The 24,549-nt window shown below is 40.9% G+C and overlaps 2 protein-coding genes across 4 annotated transcripts; both read right to left on the reverse strand.

Moving 5' to 3' along the window:
• Positions 1-1,425: 1,425 nt before the first annotated feature.
• On the reverse strand, positions 1,426-15,089 carry cnot6a (CCR4-NOT transcription complex, subunit 6a). The gene is made up of 12 exons (XM_073486751.1): positions 15,021-15,089; positions 13,836-13,957; positions 12,830-13,016; positions 12,349-12,434; positions 12,147-12,251; positions 11,964-12,032; positions 10,761-10,918; positions 9,453-9,607; positions 7,264-7,418; positions 6,575-6,808; positions 4,880-5,082; positions 1,426-4,707 (listed from the first exon to the last, which is right to left on the reverse strand). Exons 2-12 carry the CDS (start codon positions 13,945-13,947, stop codon positions 4,492-4,494), a joined length of 1,680 nt encoding a protein of 559 aa, XP_073342852.1. The 5' UTR covers positions 13,948-13,957; positions 15,021-15,089; the 3' UTR covers positions 1,426-4,491.
• Positions 15,090-15,391: 302 nt separating this feature from the next.
• Positions 15,392-23,805, reverse strand: simc1 (SUMO interacting motifs containing 1). 3 transcript variants are annotated; one of them, XM_073487551.1, is made up of 10 exons: positions 23,301-23,805; positions 20,905-22,251; positions 20,571-20,818; positions 20,354-20,423; positions 19,920-20,080; positions 19,615-19,707; positions 19,349-19,480; positions 18,752-18,908; positions 18,373-18,457; positions 15,392-15,969 (listed from the first exon to the last, which is right to left on the reverse strand). In XM_073487551.1, the coding sequence occupies exons 1-10, from the start codon at positions 23,460-23,462 to the stop codon at positions 15,761-15,763; spliced, it is 2,664 nt and encodes an 887-aa protein (XP_073343652.1). In that variant the 5' UTR covers positions 23,463-23,805; the 3' UTR covers positions 15,392-15,760. The 3 variants fall into 3 exon arrangements, with proteins under 3 accessions (XP_073343652.1, XP_073343653.1, XP_073343654.1); XM_073487552.1 differs by lacking the exon at positions 23,301-23,805 and adding an exon at positions 23,167-23,247; XM_073487553.1 differs by lacking the exon at positions 15,392-15,969 and adding an exon at positions 16,385-16,450 and having other exon boundaries at positions 23,301-23,739.
• Positions 23,806-24,549: the final 744 nt, after the last annotated feature.

Raw genomic sequence — 24,549 nt, forward strand, 5'->3', positions numbered from 1 at the left:
TTTTTTTTTTTGCTGGTATTTCATGAATGGTAAACAATAGTTGGTCCAGTGCATAAACACAGTGACACAGATCAATATATGTACTCAGCTCGACTACAGATAGACAATCCTGATCATTGAACAACTACCACTAGATCGGCAGGGAGGAGGAGATGAGCAAATATACAAGATGGATGATAAGAGAGAGAGAAAAAGAAGCATTAAAGAAAACGGTCTAGAGGGTTGAAGACGGAGAGTTGAAAAGGAAAAAAACAAAACAAACAACCACAGATGAAATAGCTACATTTTCCAGATAAAACATTTAAAAACTTATTCTGAGTGTGTCTGAATGTTTCTGGGTATTATTGCCAAGGTTTTTATTTTATTTTTTTTTTGGAAAAGGGTGCATTTAAAATGAGAAACCAAACTCTAAGCGCGAATATGGATGCAACGTGTTCATGTGATTCAAGGAAAAGGACAAAAGTACCTTGCTTTCCTTACAGCCCTAACATTTCATGAAGACTATGACTCGGATTCTTTAAAAAAAAAAAAAAAAAAACAAGAGTGAAAGAACTACAACGGAGAACTGAACTACAAGCAGCTTTGGTGTGCACCATTACAAAGAGATGCAGCCTGGGAAATCACTCTACGCCTAACAAGCCAACTATGAAACACAACGCAACAGTGGAAAGGTACAAAGCCAACAATGTGATCACTCGCCGAAGCTTACAGGGTGACATAACTCAGCTCTGTGATTTTTGCTAGACTTTCAGTCAGAAGCCATAGTTAACAAGAGAGTAATGAAGAGTTGAGGGTCAACAACAGAAAAGATCTAAGAGTCAAATCAGTGACTATCAATAGTAGCTAGCTAGTGTAACAGATTTAAAACCACTGTGATGCACAAGAACAGAGTGAGATGACTAGAAGTACTCAAAATCATCACAGGACCAGTCTAGCGACCAGCGGCAGGTCATTAGCTTAGTCTGACAAACACGTTTTACACCAGTCAGAACAGTGTTCTCTATACTGAGCTGCAGCCACTACGAAGACAGCTCTGCTGCCCTAAACCTACAGGCACTAGCACTCTCCAGCTAGTGCCATGCAACATCCAAAATAAAGCTGATAAGTAACACAAAACAAAAAGGAAAACGCAAAATGAGTATCCCTGTGCTGAAAGTTTTTTTTTTTTACCAATACCAATGATGCAGGTACTTTTCCTCTGGATAATCCTTCATTCTAACGAGGCTACATCAAGAACATTCAACTCCTCTAATCAACCCATCAAGACAACGTCTCATCATGATTCCTACAGAGGATTTGGTTTGTGATGGGAAATAGAGTATATGGAGGAAAAAAGTAAAAACAATGTCGCAAACATAACACCATCATAGAATTCATGACTTACACATCAACAACACAATTCAATATCTTTTTAGAAAGGAAACATGAGATACATCTTTTATTCACACTTTACAAAAAAAGCTAGCCTTTAAATCTACTACAATACTAATGCCATTCAGGAAAAAAAAAAAAAAAAAATCAAACTGGACACATTGGTTTTCATTGGAAAACAAAAAAAAAAATGTTAAAAAACAAACATCTGGGGAGAAATAAAAGGGACAAGAGACCATGATCTGAGGACTTAACTTATACATCCTATTTTCTTGCTTCCCTCTTGCTTTAAAATGTCATTTCAACATATACATTAAAGTAATGTGATGTTTATTCGCTAATGACGGAACAGGGAGTGAGGGGAGCTGCATCTGAATCTAGTAAGTGCTCATCATTATGTCGGCTGTTTAAATAATCATCTTGCCTCTGACAGATTTCACTGGTTTGTTTGGGGTGTAATAAACTCGATTCGAAGCGACGCATGCCCGGCTTTCAGAGAGAAATAGCTGAGCTCAGTGCCCCTCCTCCCTTGTTCCTCCAAAAGCAAGAGCGAACTGGGCCTTCCACCTTTTCCAATACAGAGGTAGGGGGTCCACAGATGGCACTATAGCTGCAGTGACAAGGGTAAGAACTATACAAAGTGGTTGAGCAAAGGGGTTTTCAGAGACACAGCTTGAGTGGAATAGTGGACAGGGAAAATCTGAGGTTTTAGGGGGGTGAAGGGTGATGGACAGACTTGAGGAGATTTAAAATTCATGGCCAGGGAAGGAGCTAAGGGCTGTTTTGGGGGTCTGGGCGTGGAGCTGTGCTAAGGTACAATGAGAGAGCAAAACAACCAGGGAGTGTGGATTCAATAAAGATAAGACATCCTACTCATGTTCCTTAGAGAAGAGGGAGAAAGGGCTTGTGGAGAAAGCATACCTGATTACTAGAGAGCTCAATGAATAGGAAGGATATACACATCATCATAACATTGTCACAGCTCATAAAAAAGGAAATCAACATTAACAAAACCCAATAAAAGGACATAAAATCTTCACAAATGTCTCAACAGTATTTAAAAATAAAAGGAGAAAAGGTTGTTCAGGCGTTCGTCATGTGTAAATATAGTGCAAGACGACAACTGCTACAGTGAGGCACGATGTTTTGTTGTACATGTGGGATTTTATGGAGGTTGTATCAGTCACACGCCACTAGTGGGAGTGTGTGTGAGATCTATAGATGAACAGATGCGGAGTAGTCGCTGGTGGGCTGCGGCTCATCCTTGCATGTCCTTTTTTTTTTTGTCTGAACTGATGGCAGCAGTGCGGATCAATGGCTTTGTTAATGGGCGAGAAGCAACAGGCAGAGTTTACTCAGTGTCTATTTACAATCGCAGCAATATGCCGGCAAATCAAATACAACAGCAGAGAGAGAGAGGGGGAGAAAAAAATAATAATAAAACAATACTGATACATTAATTACAGTTAATCTCTAAGGAGTGCAAAGTAGTGACAGCGAACGCCTCGAACAACCTCTTCTTACGTCTTTTGTACAAGCTGGTAATATCAATTCATCTTAACATTAACTGGATAAAAATTTAGCCATATTTTACAATACAATCTTTTTTTCTCAAATCTGATCATAATTTACTCTTAGTACAAAAAACGCCAGAAAACAGGTCTTTTGTGGTTCATATACAATCATGTAAAGACTGAGTCTAGATTTCTATTCTGTACAAACACTTGTGAAAAAACCACTGCTTTGTGTATGGAACTTATGGCTGGGGAAAGTCACTACTGGCCTCGGAGACAGTGCTACAGATCTGCCTGCAAATTACCTGTGTTATATGTGTGTGTGTGTGTGTGTGTGTGTGTGTGTGTGTGTGTGTGTGTGTGTGTGTGTGTGTCTATGTGTTTAAGCTTGCATGTGTGGAGTTGGATGGCAACTCCAGACAGTGAGAGGAATGCTGGTTTTACTCCTGTGTATCAGCCATTACTCGCTCTCTCTGCCTAAAAGCGATCAAGACAAAGAAAAGATTTGTGATAGCCCCTAATCGCTTTGCCCCATCAGCCTAAATCCCTTGCCCCTTGACCCCAAAGAAAAATAAAAATTGTTGGTACGTGGGCCGCGTGAGCTCCTAAGCACAAGACTAGCCTAACAACTATACAAGCTGGGGTGAAAAACAGTCTGGAAACAGGATGGTAGCTGCTCTCAGTTTCTCACCATATCCTTCCTTCACAAAATACCACTAACAAACCGCCTATGTGGAATAGGGCGAATGTAGTTCTCGGACGTCTGTTTCTTGAGGCATCTGTGGGTTTTGGTAGCTAATGTACCAGGGCCGGGGTCAGAGGTGTAGACTATCTTTTAGCACCACGGGAGGCCATGACCACACAAAAAGGCCTCAGCACCACAGAATGACAGCAGGAAATCTCACCTTATACGAGCTGCGCTACATCCACCTCCAGGGACGCTTAACTACCAGTTAAAAGCTTAACCGCCGTCTAACCTGACGACTCAACAAACATCCTTGGGAGACTGAGAAGGTACGCTGGCTGCCCAGAGCACAGGGGGAAAACAAGCACAAGCCAATCATGGAGGTCTGAGACTGACAAGTCTGCTGTCTTTGCTGGTTTCAGATTTATACAGGACAGACAGACAGGCAGACCATCAGCTATGGAGCTCTCTCAGGTGACAGGTGTCATCCCCTCAGCCACTTCTAAGTTTCCCCTTGCTCTTAAACCAAACAGTGCCCCATGTGACAAAATCTGAATGAGCTACCATCCCCTCTAGTTTGAAAGACAGACAGAAGCAAAGTGGGTGGGTGGGTGGGTGGATTTGAGGAGGAAAGGAAGTCCAAAACACAAAATGATACACGAACAGGACCGAATTGAGCAGTTAAAAAAAGAACAAAAAAGAAAAACGGAGAAAGAAAAAAAGAAAAATATAGAATATCTATAACATTATACGAAATCCCTGTCGGCCAGACCTCACTGTACGAATATTTTACAGGTTGTGTTTTTTTGTCTTCCTCCTCCATTGTGGTGGAGGAGAAGAGCTGGTAGTGGGAGGGAGGAGGGTTGGAAAGGGTGAGGGGCTGTGGTTGCAGCTCCCCCCCGGTGGTGTGGCAGGGACTCACTACCTACGTGAAGGCATATGGAGCCCATTGATCTGGGGGGGCACGTTGAAGAGGAGCAGCTCCAGCTGGGCGAAGAGGGAGAAGTGGTCGGAGGGGATGTGGGGATGTGGGCAGCCGCTGACATTGTTCTCAACGAGCCAGTGGGGGTCCAGGGGACCCAAGATGCCCAGCACGTTCAGATGAGGCTTGGAGTAGAAAATATAGTCGATGACACCCTGAGGAGAGAAGAAGACGGGAGTCACCCTCACAGAAATGTGTTTATTGTAAATTTGTGCAAGCTTGCTTCTTTTTTAACTGACTTAAAGCTCTAAATTTCTGCCTCTGTTCATATACAAGCAACACCATTAACCATAAACGAATACAAACATGTGCCGTCAGTACAATCACCTTGAAGTCGAAGGTGTAGTTGGTGTAAGGCATCAGGCCGTTCTCGTAAGCGCTCTTCAGCTTGAAGCCGTGGGTGATCATGCCGTTGGACGTGCTGTTCTTGCCGTTGCAGTTGAATTTGGTCAGACAGTCACTATAACGAAGCTCCTTGAAGTCCTTGTGGGTGCAGTCCACTCCACCAGAACTGAGGTACTCCACTACGCCTGAACAGAGTGGAGAGATGAGAAGTCATCAGAAACAAGAAAATGTCGAGAGGCACTTCAAGGTCCCGACAGACAAAGGCAAGTCTGTTCCTACTGTTGTTATACGGGATAAATGGTGTTTCCTAAGGCACAACCTTTGGATACTGTAGGATATTAGCAGTATAAGCTGCAACATGAATGTGGTTATTCAATCATATTGCATGTATCATGTCATGTATGTGTATAGAAGCAATGTTGTGCTCTTCTGGCATATTTGCAAGAACAAAAACACCAAAACAAATTAAGTGTAATATTCATTAAGTCCCCTTCTCATGTGGGCTAAGCTTAACGATGCAGCAAAAATTGAAGCAGGAAAGCTTGAAAGCATCTTCAGGACATTTTCATCTTCCATACCATAGACTTGACTTGGGTGGGCCACCGAGGTATATTTGGCAACTCATCTTAGCCTGTTTTACTTTTATTTTTTCATCCGCCATAGTCTTACTAGTGGACAATCTGCCCTCACTCAAGCCCCCAGGAAGTGGGTCCGGGTTTGAAGCCAATTTTTGTAGGGGCCGAACTGTTTAACTACTGCGTCACGTGATGCCCTGCGGCCTAAAACTCCGCCTCGAGGGCTGTGTCCACTAGTTATAGGTCCATGCCCTCACTCCAACCCCTCTTAAACTACTTTTCTCCAAAAATGGCTTACTCCATCTTTTATTAGGGCTGACCTAAATGCTTTGACCGGTGCTCTTTTTAATGATTGGGTTTTTTTTCAGCCGGATGTGATGTTGTATTGTATGTATATACATATATAAATATGTATGTAATGAAAAGGCAAAAGATTGATATACGTAGAGTGAGAATTGCAGGTCTTGGCCTTTAATTAGTCTCAATATCGTGCACTCAAAAACATGCCTGTGCAAGTGTTGCGAGTGCAAAACAACAGTATAGAAAAGCATCGACTAGGGAGCGTTTCTGCTCCGTGTGTATAAAGGCAGTCCTGCGAGCACAGAGTTGTGACGAGCACAAGCTCAACCCTCCCCGCGCATGCAGCAGTGACATCCACAAATTGCTTGTTTTGGCAAATCATAGCCCCCAAAAACAAACATATATTTCATATCAGGAGAGACTTCTCTCATATTCAACTTGGCAAAACTGGAAGGTCTGTTTTTGGCATTTTAGCAACAATAACTCAATTATCAAAACTGTTTCAGAGTAATTTTCTGCTTAACGCTCAGTTGATCTTTTCAGCTGAACAAACTTAAGATCAGGGAATCATCCATTCCTATTAGGTCTAAGATAAAAAAAAAAAATTGTAAAGAGGGTGATACATACCATAATATATTATTGATACTGATAGAAAGATATTTTAAAAACTAATGGTCAGCAGGTTGGGTTATGCTCATTTCTATTTTTTTAATTAAACTCTAAAAGCAGCCATGAAAGACAAAGAAATAATGATTATACCTCATCTCTGTGGTCAGATACAGCAAAGCTTCATATTACTTACCAGAGTCGGGCAAGGAGTTGAGGTCAGCGCACAGCACCAGTGGAATGGCATTAGTCTCACCAGAGACGGAGGACAACTTGAGGCTGCGTGTGGCCTTGTCCACTATGTTCTTCACCTCTGACAGGAACATCATGGTCTGGACCAGCTTGACGTCAGAGTACTCTGGGTCCCAGTGCATGTGGGCGTTGGCGATCAGGATCAGCTGCTTCTCCATGCCATGGAGTGACTTTCCAGCTGAGAGGAGGGGGGAAAGAAGTAAGCAGCAGGTTAAATGCGCTGCCATAAGACCAGTTATTATATATGCACCCTGGACCACGTCTGTTCAGGATGAGCAGGACTGGTTGATCTTAAAAGACTAGAATTACTGCCTTGTGGCTGTGTACCTCAGCTTGTAGTTCCTGAGCTACGGCGATGAATAATGGCCAGAACATTTTTGATAAATATGTCTTAATTTTCATATGAATTGTTGAGTAATAGTCAGAGTGACCTTGAACCACCAAAATATAATCAGTTTATCTGTGAGTCCAGGTGGACATTTGTGCCAAATTTGAAATAAATCCCTCGAACCGTTCTTGAGACATCGTGTTCAGAAGAATGGAGCGAAATCATAATTCCTCCGGCCGCGGTTATCGCCAACGTGGAGGCATAAAAAACACATGAATCACAAAATAGGGCCGGCGTCTACTCACAGGAGAGCTCCATCATCTCTTTGCGGACCTCGAGCAGAACAGCTACTCCGATGTTGTCCTTGGTCATCACCCTGTTCAGCATAGCCTCTGAGCCCTCGGAGTTAGCCATGGCCAGCTGGTTGAACTCCACTGTGTGCTTCTGCACCGCGCTGAACCTGGAGATAAACAGAGTGAGACGAGAGAGAAGCAGTGTCAGCAGTTGTGGGAATAAATGAGGGATAACAAGCTGAAATTTGTCTGATGACTTCTAATAATCTTCGAGCACTCTTCCCACAATGGCTCATGGATGATAACATTTATTTTCCACATTAGTGAAGTAATGCACCAAGATAGCTAATTAGACGGGGTGACATTTTGTTAATTTGGTAAAACTAATATTCAGGCAACACAATGATTTAAATGCCGATACATGAAACAAGAATTTGTCCCACTTGCCCCTAAAATTTGGCATCTCATTCATCATCACTATAACATTAATGACTCTGCTGTAGAATAAAATGGAAGAAAAATGTGAATAAACACAAAAAAATTATGTTTTGGAGGCATTGTTATTGTACAGTCGGACGCAAAAATGATATGCGACCATTCAACAAGCTTTTTCATACGCTGGTGAGCTAATTTGGTCATCTTCATCTTCATGGGTCTGAAGACCACAGTGAAAACACAGACAACAACCAGTTGAAGGAAATCTTTTAGTTCCTTGAGAAGTAATTTCTGGTACTAAAAGTTTCAGGGTCTTTGGGTGGAAACATGGCTTAAATATGCAACTCACTTTAAGGAAGCACATAAGATTCACAATGTTTTGACGGGGATGGATTATTTTCATCAATCAATTCAATTTTGTTATTATTTGAAACAATCTATCAATACATAAAATAAACAGTTCAATTGTTGTCTCTTATCAAAGAGATTAAAAAGTGAACTGCTCTGTATTTTTCGTCTTATACGGCATGCTCAGACTCATTGTGTGGTTAGAATCAAAACATTATCAGAACCAGAGAGTCTTTTTTCCCCCACACCTTCTTCCCTGTCAAAACCAGTCGCCTACATTACCTACAATGCAATTTGGGTGACGACATTTCAGTAAAGGATTCAGGTGTGTGTCTAGTAGAGGCTAATGTAGCCTTGGGCTGCTCGCCTCAAGTACAGATGAGGAGCAGGCTGGTGACTCACTTATTTCTGACACCTCCAGAGTTTTATCGTTTTATAAAACCTTTAGTCCTTCAGCCTCACTGACTCAAGTGACATCTTTAGAGGAAGTTCATGCAGACTTCACACATCTCCCCCTGGAGCCACAGAAGGATTCAGACAAACTTTTTTTTCCTTATCTAGTAGTACTTCCCAAGAACTGTAAACACACTGTAAAGTCTAAACTCAGAAGTGCTACCCTTTAAAGTAAAACAAAATTGAACAGTTCAGCACAACGGACACCTTTTGTAATTTTAACTAATTTCAACTTCTATTTAAAACATCCTACAACTGTCATGGTCTGATGTGTGCAGTATTTGAAAGTATCCCTTAACATCTGATCCAAAAGCACACCCGTGGTTTGTTTTCAGCTCTGAATGAACTATGAACCGTTTCTTAAGCTGTATTGAAGCGTAAAAGCAGGGCAAACAAATAGATAATGGGGGCTTGACACAAATGCTTTACCAAGATGAGTTCAATGTCATCACTGTCTGAAGGCTGCAATAAAAACCTCACCGACCTTCTCGTTTGCTGGGTAATCAGACTGGTTGGACAGGTCAGCAGTACAAGCCTCAACAAACTAGACAATCCACATACCACAATCCAAAAATAACACTGGTTAAGTTTCTCAGTATTACAAATTGGACCTGGAGTGGAAGGCTCACAATGTAATTGATAATAATAGTTAATTAGTCAGAATTATTACATCTGTTTGATGGTGCAAGCTTTGTTATCAAGTATATTTGCACACCAATCAATCTGTATTAATCTGCTCTTGCAACATTATGACGGTGCTATCCAATAGGGAAAATGTTACCTTTTATGGTAACTAAGCTGTTAACTGGATACCCAGTAGAAGGAAAACTTCTCCATCCATCCATCCATATACATCATTTAATAATAAATGCATGTTTAGCTGCAACGTGGTAAATAAGTAATTTTAAGTCATACTAAGGCTACTCAACAAGCCACAGTTACAAAATTGTATTGTAGCTACATACTTTTCTGTCTTGTAGAAAATTGCACAGCCGTCCACGTGTTTACGATCCACCTCCGACATCGTCCTGGCTCGTGACTTTGGACTGAAGAACCCGTCGTATCCCTGCTCCTTCAGCTCAGGCAAGAAGAAATTGTAGTACTGCTCTGTCTCGACCTCCTGTCAAAAACAACAACAACAAAAAAGTGTGTCAGGAGAAGTTGACAGTCATGTACGTATAACAAACATCCCCTTTCCAAAACAACAAAAATGTCATTCAAGACTGGGAAGAGAAGGCGTCAGAAATCTTTTCATTGAAATGACACACACTATTTGCACAAGGTGAAGCAGTAAAAATATTCACGCCTGAAAAATATTGTACAAACAGAAGAGCAGATATAACACCAGCGTCAAGGCAAATGTGTGGGAGTAATTCTGCATTGATGAATACAAAAGACATCTGTATGCAAGAGATCCTTCATAGTGTTTTAAAGAGGGAGACATTAACACTGCTGCTCTTTGTGACATGGATCCGTTTAAAATCAATTTTCTTTTTTCAACATTTTAAGATATTCACGTTTTTATGAACTTTCACTGTAGAGAAAAACAACTATCCAGGTACAAAAGCACATTGAAACTGATGGAAGAGCCAAACAACACAGATTAACCAAGATGACAGCACAGCACACCTCAACGCACATCATAAAGCAATCATATTATGCAAATAGCATCATAATTACTTCCTATTAAAAGTTGCGAAACATTCTGACATATTCCAGGAAAATGAGAAAATGGCCACACATCAGTGGTCAAGAGGGAGCATTTATTGCACCTGTGTTGACTTCAATGTGGTCCCCACTGCCACCACCCAACTCACATTATTATTTTATTTAATATTATTTTTATTTAATCTAAATATGACAAAGTGCAATATCCAAATCGTAAGAACTGCAGTTATTTAATAAAAAAAAGGTAAAATGTGTCACAAAACAGTGTTTTTTAATGACATTTTGCAGTGCTGCAGAGATGCTCTGGCCAACAAAGCTTGTTCTCCAGATGTAATAAAAGCTGTTTGAGACCAGGAGAAATGCCACATCATCACGATTCTACTAGTTTTTCAATGACAATGAAAATTGTGATGTAAAATTTAATCATCCATAATAATCATGAATTATACCGCAATATCTGTCAAAAATAATCGCAATATCCCTTTTTAACCAAACATGCAGCCCTACACTGACATCAAAAGATTGTAATAATAAATAATAATAATAATAATAATAATAATAATATCAGTGAAAACATAAACACATCCTTAACATCCACCTCTCACCTGCAAACTGATGATGTCTGCATTGCAGCCCATAATCTCCTGCATGATGTTTTTTTTCCTGTACTCCCAGTTTAGAGCCCAAGAGGGGCAGTAACCATATAGCTGTCGTGTGGCGTACTTATCACACAGTACATTGTAGCACATCACAGAGAACAGTGCTGAGGGGAGAAACACAAAAAAAGGGCAAATCTTAGAAATGTTGAATAAGCTTAAAATTAGACGACCAAAGTAAATTCTAGTTCTGTGCTGTATTCTTCTTCCTGTCTGTAAATAGCAAACATTCATTTTACAAAATGTTTTGTAAACAGGGTAAACTCCATGGAGCCGTTTCTATAACACAGGATTTTGACAACACATACAAATTGATATATATAAGTAAGATGTACAATTTGACATACAGCAGAATGGTGAAATCTAGTGTACTCAAAAATATCAGCATTTGGTTGTATTGCACAATTTTGAATATATCTATATATAACTGTTTCATTATAAATTTTACAGTAGTGATGAACCAGTACCACCTGTGTTTTCGCTCACTTCTCTGACAGTGAGTTGACAAACGCACTGCTGCACCTCCTCCAAAAGAAAATTAACTTAGATACCGTTTTGCTCAAGACACAGTACACAAGCCTTGTATTATTTATATTTTAATAAACATCTAAAAATGGATGTCCTCAGCGTTGTGTCAAAGTGCATATAAGTAACTTGAAAAGCGCTACATAAAATAAATGCATTATTATTATTATTAACGTTTCCCCTGGTATTGAATATCAATATTTTTCGAGGAATTGTATCAAAGTTAGAAATTCCAGTATTGTGACAAACACAACTGCAATCATCTTAAGTAGTAAACGGTATTGAGTCAGTCAAGACAACACGGTTACCACCAATAGGAAACACAGGACTACTGTGTTTGAATTGTTAGGTGAGCTCAGGTTTAACCACAGGAAGTGTGCACGTACTACATAGCCAAAAGCCAGAAGTATTGATACTGGGCTAAGGCCAGCAGTACTTTTTCTACTCAAACAAAACAGGATTTGGTTTCTTACTACTCTTGAATTGTACATTAAAGTAACTTTTTTTCCGCCTTTGTAAGTTCTTTCATTTTTCCCTGAACAAACACAAATGTAGCTGACAGTGAAGTTATATGTATACAAGCTGTAACCATATCTCAAGGTTGTGTTTCATGTATGTTTTCCTTACCTGAGGGCCATGTTCGGTCTGGGTCCTGGAGTGAGATCCATGACCGAGCTGGGGGCTGCTCTGTTGGTACTGAGCAGAGGGGGGGAGGGGATTATTTAATGTGGGTTCTACATGAAGGCAGATGTCACACAATAACTTCAACAAAGTTAAAGGCAAAACTGCCAGAGAGAAGCGGGGACTCACTGCGTTTGATAGCCCCTGCCAGATTGTCTAACAAGTAGTTGAGCAGTCTCCGCGTGCCATCAGGTTCCTGGTAGAGGCTCATAATTTCTTGTGCAAGTGGGTTTCCTGGTGAAAGAAAAGCAATGTGGACTGAATCACTGCTAAGAGAACAATGGGATTTCAAGGCTGGAATGGCTACAAAACACATTGATAAGCCACTCACCTTTCAACCCCAGTGTTTGTAACTGAAACAGTTTCCCCAATTCAAATGGCAGAACCCGCAACTGGTTGTTATTTAAAAGCAGTTCCCTGTGGAGGACACAGTGAAATGTGAGCATTAGAAACCAGCCCTCCTGAGAGACAACCATCTTTATTACCTTTACTAAAGAATTATTTACTACAGTGCTGCCATCAACAATGTCAATGACATACTTGTCAACATTAGGTTGATTGTTAATACCAATACATAAACCTGAAGAAAAAAAAAAAGAAAGCCGAGACAAAATCCAAATCTCTAATGTCCAAAAGATATCTGTCTAAATGTAAAAAAATAAATAAATAAAAAACTCACACTGCCATTCTGAGTGGCAACAGTGTGTAGCATGTGTGAGTGCCAAAATCAAACTCAAGACCAGCGCTGTGACAGCTACTCCCTACCATGGTGCCCCCATTAGGAGGCAAGTAAACAGCCTGAAATCACCCACCTGAGAGACACCATGTTGCCGAGCTCTGCCGGCAGGCTCCTGATCTTATTGGATGAGAGATCCAGGTACACCAGGTTGTGTAGTTTGGCAATGTCTGGCGGGATGCGTGACAATGAGTTGTCACTGAGGTGCAGGGCAGTGAGGTGGGTGAGAGACCACAGGGCTGTGCTGAGACTCCTTACTCGGCCTGCAGGGACAGTGGGAAAAGGACACAACAGAGGATTAAGTCTCAGTATTCAACCATTACTCCCCCATTACTCCCCGTGCACCAGAGGAAACAGTTGCAAATAATTTGTTTCACATTGGTGCAAACATGTAAACATGGGTTGACCGATTTCACAATGATAAACTGACGCTTGAGCATAATTTTTGGGCTAGATTAATTTAAGAAATATATGACAGACCAGAGACAAACAAAGTCACGTTAAGGCTGTCGGCTTACACCCACCATGTTGCATCTCCAGTGTAAGTCAATTTTACAGTGACCCAATTTAAATCCTGTTAAACCCAGTTTCTGACTAGGGCTGAAATGATTAGTCAATTAAATAATTAGTCAATCATTAGAAAATTAACTGGCAACAAGTATGATAATTCAATTCATGAGCTGCGGTGGCTGAGATTCATCGGTCCCCGCTTGTTGTGGTTAAAATGTGGATAAATGCTTTTTGTTTTACTTTTCCAGGATAATAAATATCTTTAGGTTAAGGACTGCTGGTGGAACAATGTAAGAAATGTCACCTGAAATGACAATTTTACAGGCCAAGCGGTTAATCAGTAAAGTAATTGGCAGATTAATTGAAAATGAAAATAATCATTAGCTGCAGCCCTTTGGTGAGCTAAGGTAGTGGACCCAGATGTCCCATCTGCAGACTGAAGATCCGTACAATTAAAAAAGATGACATGGTAATACAGAGAAAGCATTTTAACACGATTAAGCTCTTTGACAACATCAAAAGATGTTTGTGAACATCACCTACTTAACCAGGGGCCCCCTGACAAGACTCACCGCTGATTTCCAGCTCAGCCCAGTATGACTTCTTCCCGTTGGCTGCCTCCTCGCTGGACATAATTGTGTACATCCGCCTGGGATCCGGCGGATCATATTTTTCCTTGGGCATTCCTATAACACTACACAGACAACTGTGGATTAAAATGTCATTCAATAAAAAAACAGTAAAAGATTTTTCCCGAATTTCCCTCAATTGTGAATCACTTTGATTTTGTACTTTAGAAATGAAACCACTGAAATGTTTTACAAGCTACCACATGTAACGTCACACACGTTGTCACCTACACTGGATGTAACATCAACCACTCACAAACAGCCCGATGTGGGTAAAGTTAAAGTCACACATTGCAGTCGAGAGTATATGAAGCAACACAATTAGCAGCTACACAGGTTCCTAAGAAGGCTTTGATTTGATTGGAGTTAACGTTACATAACAATCAACATTAAAGTCCCAACGTGGTGCAGCATTTTCCACGCTAAACTGCCGTGTGAACCTTGAATTAGCCAAAAAGTTCACAATGAAATTGCACTTCGACAAGGAGTCAAAACAGCTAATGCTAAGATTAAACGATTTTTCTTCTCGCTGTCGCTAGCTGATTAGCCTAGCTTAACCTAAATAGGTAGCTATCAAACTACACATAACAAACGCTAAATAGCTAACGCTAGCTCGCTCGCTAACTACCAAGATGTAAAACCGAGCACGCAAAGTTAGTGACATGAGGCATTGGCCGACTTCAACGCCCTGCCTGAGCGGGCTGGCACAAAAGCTGTAAAAATGACATTTAAAGACAGTGTACAATTGTTGTTTACATAATAGCAAAGCACTGACTTGCGCATCAACACTAGGCCACGAAACAGCGCATTAGTTAGCTGCCGCTAGCTAGCCTCCAGCTAGCCTCCAGCAGCGAGAAGCGCCTATCGCCGAGATAAACACTGAGCAAACGGGCTCGCAGCAGCTACACTGTGCTCGGTTTTGCAAGCAACTGCGAGCTGTTTAGCTTAGCTGGAGTTAGCTTGCTAGCTACAAGCTAACAGATCCCAATTATTCGAAGCTGACCGACTTCCTATTGAAATAAGAAGTCCTACGTCGGAAAACGGCCACGCTGCGTTAAACATCTACACGGGATTGAGGCGAAACGACTGATAATAGTTCAAGTCCACAAGAAAGGATCCGGTTTTTACCTGCAAGAGCATACCAAATCGCGAGGACGACTGCGTGTTCTCTTTTGTTTTCTAGCTACTTCTCGCCCGTTTCCGCTGCTGTATCATGGCGACTGTAAGGATTTTTTTTTTCTCTGCCGATAACAGCGCTCGCTCCGATTGGTCAGCGTGTAGACGGTCCTACCAGCTGTTGAGCCAGAGTAAATACAATCCTTAGATGATGAGTGACGGGTCATGACATGGAGAGATAGCATACCACAGTTCCGTTTATTTAGAAACGATGCATGGATATTTATATGCCAGTTCATCAATAGATGTGCAGTCCGTCAAAGTAGTGATATAATGGTTGCCTTGTGTGGAGATCAAAGAAAGATTGTGCTCAAAGTAAAAACCTCATAAAATATAATTTATTAAAAAACAGCAAATACAGTGTGACTTTTTAAGAACCATCAAGGAACAAATTATACAATTTGTACAAGTCAACTCTTCCTCAAACAAAAATATTAAATATTAATTTATCGTAACGATTTATAAATCACTCGAGAACATAAAAGGCAAAGATCTCTTTTCTTTATTCAAAGAAAGATTATTCTCAAATAAAAACTGATAAAATATTATTAAGAACAGCCCGGTGCAAATACAGTTTGACTTTGTTCAAATTATAAAATTTGTACAAAGTCAACTCTTCCTCAAACAAAAATATTAAATATTAACTTATAAATCATTCAAGAACATAAAAGGCAAAGAAGTCTTTTCTTTATTCAACACTGACAGACCTCTAGCAGGTGATCCTGCAGGTAATAGAGGGACCCTTCCACATGGAGAGGTAAGGACTGGCCGATGTCAGCCCGAGATCTTGACAGGAAGGCCTCGACGGCTTCAAGAACGGCAGACTTGGATACCATATCATCCTGCTTGTAGACCAAGGTGCCCGCTCTGCCTTGTTCAGTGACTGAACTGCAAAGATAGCCTGGGTATGAACAGATGTAAGAAGTTAGGAGTAAACCAAAGTGGGCTTAGGAGAGTCACGTAGTCTTAATCATTGTTGAAAAATGTTGCCACATTGAGGGATGTTAAAGAGTTAATTTAACTTGTTTGAGGCATTCTCCAGGAGAGATCATATATATTTAAATCAGTTTTAATTTCCAAAGACCAGCACAAATATCGAACATTTAATGACAACAGAAAAACCTCGATACAGGTGACTTTGAGTCAAAAAAAGCAACACGTAAAAGAAGCGACCCGGAACAGGAATGTTTTACAATAAGCAACTTCACCACTGTAATATTTTGTAAGATAAAGTATAATGTATAGAACATTACTCAGTAAAATACACCCAAATATAAGTAGAGAGTAAAGGGAAAGACATTTGACAAGGTGATCGGGACAGTCCAGCTCCTGTTTGTTCTTTTCAAACAAAGAGCTTCAGCTTCTTTTCTTTTACCGCCGTACTGAAATGAGTCCAATAAAGCAGTTCAGTACAATCCCATATGGTAATCACACCACATATTGCACATTCACTGGAGTCTGAGGTTTCCCACAGGCTCCAAACATTGTCTGCTTCCTGGCAGCGGGTACTGGAAAGATGGCCTAATCAGTAAAGATGTCGGTTTGGACTCTAATAAGATCACTCGACTCAGCATATATTTCTATATTTGTTGAATAACAAGACATCTGATAATGTTCTGTAAAATAAGTAAAAGTGTTTCTTTATTCTGACAAGCTCCCAAAACAAACATCCCACACTGGTTGGCCTGATAACCGAGGCAATGTGGCTCAAAAAATCTGTGGTTGCGTTAGACTTTATCGTTGTCTGTCATTTTGACGGACAGGATCGTACAAATTCCTTCAAAATCTATTATTATTCGTCATGTTCAGCCTGTTTAGTAGCATTTAAATTTCAAAAACACAATAAAAATGTATACAGAACAAACTTACAGACTGTGCATTTATAATGGCACGGAGAGAAAAGACGTGCGGCTACTTTTCATGTCAACATCACACGAAGCAGATAATTGTTTTTTTTTCAGGAGTGACAGTGGAGGGCAGTAAAAGACCGCAGATTTCGTGCCTGATGAGGCAAATAAGAGCATTGCAATTTTACAGAATTAGACGATTACAATTCAAATATGAACAAAACATTTACACTCACTTGCAGTAACCGGGGCCTAAACTCAAACCTTCATCCTGGTCCACATGGACTTAAACTGGGTGTCTCACTTGAGCATAATCACAAATGCATCAAGGTCGACTGCTGCAGAAGCGATAGTCATTACTGTGTCTTTGTCTCAGACAGAAGGACTCCTTATGATCGTTTTAACCTCTGCTGCCACACTGGAGAATTACCAGCGCTTCTTCAGCCAGAGCTTTGAAGTCGATCCTGCAAACACTAACTTCACCTGGAGGAAATCCTGCAGCATGTGCCTCTTCAGCACCAAGAGCACGGCTGCACCTACCTGTGACCCGTAGTGATCACAAGCTCCAAAGGCCTCCGTTACGTAGCTCCATGAGCACTCAGATAGTGAGGGGGGGGTCTACTACAGGTGGTTTACATGAGGTCATTGACAGTGTTGTGTCTCAATTACTACCGCAACAGTAGATCGCCCTCAGACTGTCAGTCTAACAAAATGACAAGATGTTTCTGTCAATGTTTAAAAAATTCAGTCAATGACAAAAATATTTGGATAATGCAACTTCTACCTAAGCACCGTTCGTTCAGTTACTTGTAGTTTTAAAGGTTTATTCCACCCAAATACAACATTTTGTCTTGCATTTCAAATTGGTTGCTAAAAGGTGCAAGGTGGACAATGTGTGTACTTAGTGTATTAGTACTGACTGAATCAAGTTTAATTTGTTTAATGTAAAAAACAATTCTGGTGTCTTGAACTTGACAGCAAAGTTAGCTAGTGTGCATAGCTGACTATGATAACTTCAAAGGCAATACTCATCTGTTTACTTACGACAGCTCACTGCAAATATAACTGTTAGACTATTTGATTATTAGTCTGATGAAACCGTAGTATGATTTTGGCAAGCCCAACCAGATATCTTATTGTATATTAACTGCCGACTATGATGCTAATAATGATATTGACTACGATAACACTTTGGCTAGTTAATGTTCAGAAATTCAGAATTCAGAAATTCAGAAAGACACCAGAAAGAAAAAAGGAAAAACTTGATTCATATTCAGTACACACACTCCTTTGTTATCCTGTTTGGTAGGTGGCAGTGTCACGAACACCGCAGCCTCCTTGACTGCAGAAACATGCTACTCTGTTCTCTTCAATGTCAGATCATTTAAAGGGGGCTGTTTTATGATTATAGTGGCAAATATTGCTGTGCAGTGTCCTGATATTTAATGATGTCTCACCGTTCATTGCTTTGTTGTAGCTGAGCAGCAACATCCAGAGGAGATGGACCAGCTCTTCCCACCTCTGCCACATTTCAGTACCATCCTGAAGAACACAGTCATGGATCAGTTGCATTCATAGTTGTTGTGGCTCACTTTTAACTTTTACATTTCTAAAAAAACAAAAAACAAATCTAAGATATCTCTTTGGAAGACTACCCTAAATTCTTAATGGGATATTTGAGGGTAGTTACAGTCTTTAAACTTTAATTACACAATCTTTTTCTGATAAATGTATTAATCCATTATAAATCTGATAAGTTAATAGTATTATATCTGTGTCGGGCAAATGTTGGCTGATAAGACAAAGATAAAAACAAGACACGAGAGCGATATTCACCGTGTGGTCTGGTGCAAGAGTGCAGTTCTTCATAAAGTGAAGCAGAAGACTGAGCGACATGGGCAGAGAAGTTTTCACTGGGCAGGCGTAGTCCAACAGATGTTCCACCAGCTTACATCTCAGCAGCTTGCTCTGCAGGCTCTCGAGCAACAACATCCTGGGTGTCAGAAACACATTGGTCGATAAAAGCTTGGAAAACTGGGGAAAAGAGGCAGCTTGTGCCATTGGAAGAATCATATATTTATTGCCTGTGGTTTATTATGAATAACTTGATTGATGCATTTAAAAATAATAGTATCTATATTATTTCAATATTATTTTGTTTAAAAGTTGAACACAATCCTGGCTGACAGGATGATAAACGTGACGGTTCCTTCTCTTTCTGCAACCTCAACAGAGGTGCCAGGTATAACAGACATCTTCCTGGGAAGAGGATTATTAAGAGTAAGCCAGTGTTAGATAAAACTAGCAGTTTTCTAACTATAATGATAAATTAATTCAAACATTTGCCCATTTTACTCTCACCACTCCCAGCTTTTTGAATGATGCCGGCACAGTTAAATATTTAAGGTTGCCCTTCTCATATCTGCTCCTCACCTCTGTGCTCGTAGAGGTAAACCGCTGATGAGCATATGGAAGAGCTCCTGGGACAGCTTGGCAGAGGTTAGAGCTGGAGAGCAGTCCACCTCCAGAGCCAAGGACAGCATCCTCTGGAAGATGGACACCATTCTGCAGGGGACAAGAAAAAACGTGAATGTGTGATGATATGATACAGCATACATATAAACATGAGTAGGGTTACATTCTTGTTGTTCCCCGTTGACAACCAAAGAAGTTTAATTTCTTTTTTCTGTGTAATTCACCTGATTTGTTCATCTCTCTCTCTGGCTGCTTCTCTACTCTCTCCGTGCTCTGTTGATTTTATAATGGCAGAGAAGAGCCACTTGATGACATCCCTGGCAAACAAACACATGAGAAGCGTCAACAGTATTACTTTAACAAATGAATATCAGAAATAGAATCTATGAATTGTTATCAATGTACTAGAATGTACTCATCCTCGCATAGAGAGATTTGAAATCTGTTATTGTAGATGACATAATGTGGCCTTTATCACAAAACAACTTGTGTGGTCTGTGATCTAGACATAAGGTTTCATCAAACTCACCTGACGCGAGGAAACTGCTGATCACACGACAATATTTTCTTAGCAACGGAGTGTCGGAGAGAAGAGGTAGAGCGTTTGGCCTGGAAGTCATCCTCCAAAGTTTGCACGACGTACTCCATGAGCATGCGCACGACCTGACAACGTTGTCCCTTTGTATGGTCCTGTGGAAGGGAGAGGGGCACAGATAGACTGACTGACTGTCACTTTACTGAAAGCACAAAATAAGATGTTCAGCTGTAAATATGTCTGGATATTAGGGCAGGATGATAGCGACAGACAGATTTCTAAATATTTTTCACCAAATTTTTTTTTTTTTTACAATATTACAACACAAATTCCATTCAATATGGTCTTGTTCAGTAGCACTAATGGTACCGTATCTGGATTTATCACCCATCCTTCTTTATCACACATTTTTCTGCCTGGGCTAGTACCTGATTGGCCATGACTGAGGTCAGCAACTCCCAGTCCCATGGAACTGTGCTTTTATCAGCCATGTGGTGTCTGCAATCAGAAAGCAGCTTTAATCTCTGAATTCAAAGATGGATACGGGTGAGACAAGATGGAATAGAGGACATGAAGGACATTTTAAATAAGAGCGGCCACAAAATAATACATTAGGATTAGCTCTTATTACAATGGTTCCCTCACCTTTGTGTCCTGATCAGGAGATTAAACGCCTGCACACAGAGGTGATGAGGACACTGCGGGTCGAGCAGAATGCCATGCAGCAGGTGCAAGGTGATATCTTTGGGGGGATAGTAACCAGGTTGTAGTAGGTCGGACAGGAGCTGCAAAGTGCCCTCTGGGTAATTCTCGTCGATGGTACTGTAAACCAGGCTCAGGCTCTGACGGCATAGTACCTCTGGAGTTCCAAAGCCTTCGTTTTCCTCATCAATCTACAAAAACATACCATAAAAATGAAAAGAAATGCCGTACATTCAAACTAGTACTTAATCAAAATCAAATGAGAAATGTCTCTCACCAGGGCTTGAGCTTGTCCACACATTATTCTCCGGAGTGCTACAGGGCACACAAAATCCCTGTCCTCTCTACTGGCTGCCCTGAAGTCTGTTTCAAATCTGCTTTCTTCGTTCACTTCTTCACTCTCCTCTTCCCAAAAAAAAGACGACAATGGAATGTCAAATTCCAGATCCCCTCCATATGTCCCGGTCCCAGATCCGGCATCCATGTCCTTAGTTTCCAACACTGACAGCGGAGATTCTCTAGGAATGCTACGGTGCAGGATATCTGAGCTGTTTGAGGCCTCATCAGCCTTAACCTCCTCCAACTGCCACTCAGACGTATTCTCAGCTAGTTTATGTGCAGAGGTGGGTGTTGGCTCGACTTGGCTCATGAAGCTAGAAGGTGTAGGACTTCTGTGGGACCGAGAGTCGAGGTCAGAAGGCTCGGAGGGATTCAGTTTAGTAGTAGGAGAGTGGGGGGGTGGGTGATCCGAGAGATGGCATTGTCTAGAGTCTGCTTGGTCTAATTCCAGTTGTTCCAGGTTGGAGCAGAGGAGATCTCTTTGGAAGGAACCTTGTACTTTATCTTGAGATGAAGGAGGTAATGTTGGAGAGGGGATGGGCATGGATGAGCAGAAGTCACCCCTCCCCACTTCATGAGGGGTGTGCTCCGTTGAGGTTGCAACTGAACTTCCTTTATCTGGGCAGGGAGAGTCGGCTGGTCTCTGTAGATGTGGAGATATTTTAGCTTTTAACTGTTCATTTGTGAATTCCTTACTGTTCTCTTGTCGATCCTGTCTGACAAGAGATTCAGTCACTTTAGGAGGAGACTCATTCAGCGAAGGCTCCACGTGAGGACCATTTAATACGGTTTTACTAATAAATTCATTGTTACTATCTAGTTGGCTGGGTTGCAGTGACATTTGCATGCAATCTTTGGTTAGGTAAACAGAGAAGCCTGTTTTCAGTTCTGTGGCGTGAGATTCAAGAAAAGGCAATCGTCTTAATTTCACGCTAGGTTCTTGTAGTTGATCTTCGTCAGTCTGGTTTGGGTGTTGTGTTTGGGAATCCATATCACTCTCCTTTGGCTTTAGGTTACCACAGTCCGGCTGTAGTGCAAAAACAGGTGGGTCTCTTAAAGGACCTTTCTGTAAGTTAAAATCTTTTTTGTTTGAAGTATGATTTTCATCTATACTTTCGTTCTTTACTTGTCTGTCACCTGGTGGCAACTTCTCTGTCTCCTGTTTTGCCCCATTTCCTGCGTCGCTCTCAGTCAAGTCTACCAATGGAAAGGAGGGGGAAGGTATTCTTTTACGAAACTTCAGCTCTGGAAGACTCCATCTTGGATCTGTAAGGTCGATATAAGGCTAGAAAAGGGAAAAAATAACAGAAAAATAGATCATTAAATGCTCTTAAGGTCTATAGGTTTTCAAATCCTCACTCTCACACAAACTAGCATGTGTTTGCTGTGGTCCTTCCACTGTAGATTATGACACATGGTCAGCTATTTAATAAAAGGCCAGTTTCAGCGTTATTATGTTTGCTATGGAAGTTAAGTGAGAGCCCCGGTTATCTTTTTGTATCGGCCAATGAGCTAAAAGTAGAGGACGTTTTCAAGATTGTGCCCAATATCTGTTAGTAGCCCTGATACACTTTAAAATGAAATCCCACTATTTTAGAGTAGGAAAATATGACAATATATGCTGTACCTTAAGAGGGTATCCAGGTCAGACATGTTGCCATACCCTTTATATGGAGCTCTGATTTTTATTGCCGGATGGTGGATAATAGGGTGTTTAAAATGTCAAAGTACTTGCATGGCACTGTTTTCTCAATGGTATTATGAGAAACTCTTGAAGTAATGTGGCTTTTTCTTTTACTTTGTTGTTTCCCGTTTCAACAACACAGTAAAACCTGGGTCAACAGTAGCTTCATCAGTGTTTGTTGTGGCTGCTACCTGCCAGTCTCCTCGTCTAAGATGAAGCTAGCTTGATTGACTGATGATGGGTCGCTCCTCTGGGTCGATGCGGTCCCTGTATTTAGTATTTCAGGCTCACAACAAAAAAATAAATCCCTGTTGTGTTCTTCTTAACAACCACTTCTTGCTCTGACCTGTTAAGTTTGGTCAACGGGTTTGTTGTTTGTTCAGTTCGTTTTAAAAGACGTCACCAGAAACGCGTTACGTGACACAACTGTAGTAATAAAAAAAAAATTAAAATAAAGTTAAAATGGAAGGCACTAGAATGGTGAACTTTGACCTTTGACCAAGACATTTCCCTTACCGTTGTCATACCACCAGCTCCCCGGTGCCTGTCTCATCGCCGGCACCAGAAACACGACTTTAAAAGGCCCTCCGACACAAAACAGTTCACATTCGCACCTGGCATGTGTGATAGTGTATGGTGTGTTTACTTACCGTGGGGACTTTGACGTTCATCACGGCGTTCACGTCAACTCGCACCGCGGTGAGGGGCAGCGGGTCAGCGCTGCTAATGTTACTGTACGAGCCGGTGATCTCCACATCGGAGTCGTCTTTGTCATTGTCGGACTCGGAGCTGAGGGTGATAACATCCTCCATTTGGCCGCCTCACTCATTCAACCTCATACGAGAGCGAAACCCGAGCGGCTCATGTTCGCCGATATAAGCCAGCTAGCTCAAAACATCACCCGAAGCAGACCTACGATTGTCGCCACAGTCCTGCAGAAAACAAAAGCGATCCCCCTCCGTGTTTATATAGAAAATACAGGATGACCGATCCAGTGACTGTTTGGGTCTTGTGGCACTTCCCTGTTGTGTTCGTCAGCTACATGCACCTAGCGGTGGCTATTGAATTTGATTGCTCTCTTCATACTTCACGGGAATGTCGAACTAGCGGACTGTCAGGGAAGTAAACAGACATTCGTAACCGAAAATAAACATCCAATGAAATGACAGGAAGTCCGCACGGGTTCAACTGTAGAAACTCTCGCGCACGAGAGAGAGGAAGTCGCCGCCATGTCACCTCCAGGCCTCCGTAGATATGTGTGCGTGTAGACATTTGCATGGATATACAATAAAAGTCTAATTAAATCCGTCCGAGCTTTGGGGGACCAAAAATATTCACAAAACACAAAATAAAAATTCTGCTGTCTCACAGAATAAACAATCAACTGCAACACTACAATATCCCAATATCCCTGACTAATTTTGAGTAGGGTATATTGTTTTAAATTATATTTAACTGAGCTTCATTTTCTTGCTATTTTATCTGCCTTGTGTGGTTTTGTCCTTGTGAAGAACTTTATAACATTCATAACAAGTTTATATTGTTATTATTATTATAAGAATATATAATTAATAAAAGAAGATATTTGTATTATTGAAGAAAATCAAATGAAAAGCAATGCCGACGAAACACCAAGAACTTCAAGGGATCTCCTGAAAAAAAAAGCTTATCTTAAAAACAAGATTTATATTTTATTTTTTTATTTAGTTACAGTGACAAACTTGTTACTGACTTGAATATAACTAAAACAGCTTTGTATTTACTAGAGCAATTTTAAAAAATTGGACACGTGAAGCCACTGAGTGATGCATTTCATAAATGCCATAGGCCTAATTTGCTGTAATAAATAAACATCAAGTCTTCCTATCTACAGTGAGTCTTGAGACATCATGTAGTCTC

Source organism: Pagrus major, chromosome 18 (assembly GCF_040436345.1).
Source record: "Pagrus major chromosome 18, Pma_NU_1.0".
NCBI classification, from domain to species: Eukaryota; Metazoa; Chordata; class Actinopteri; order Spariformes; family Sparidae; genus Pagrus; species Pagrus major.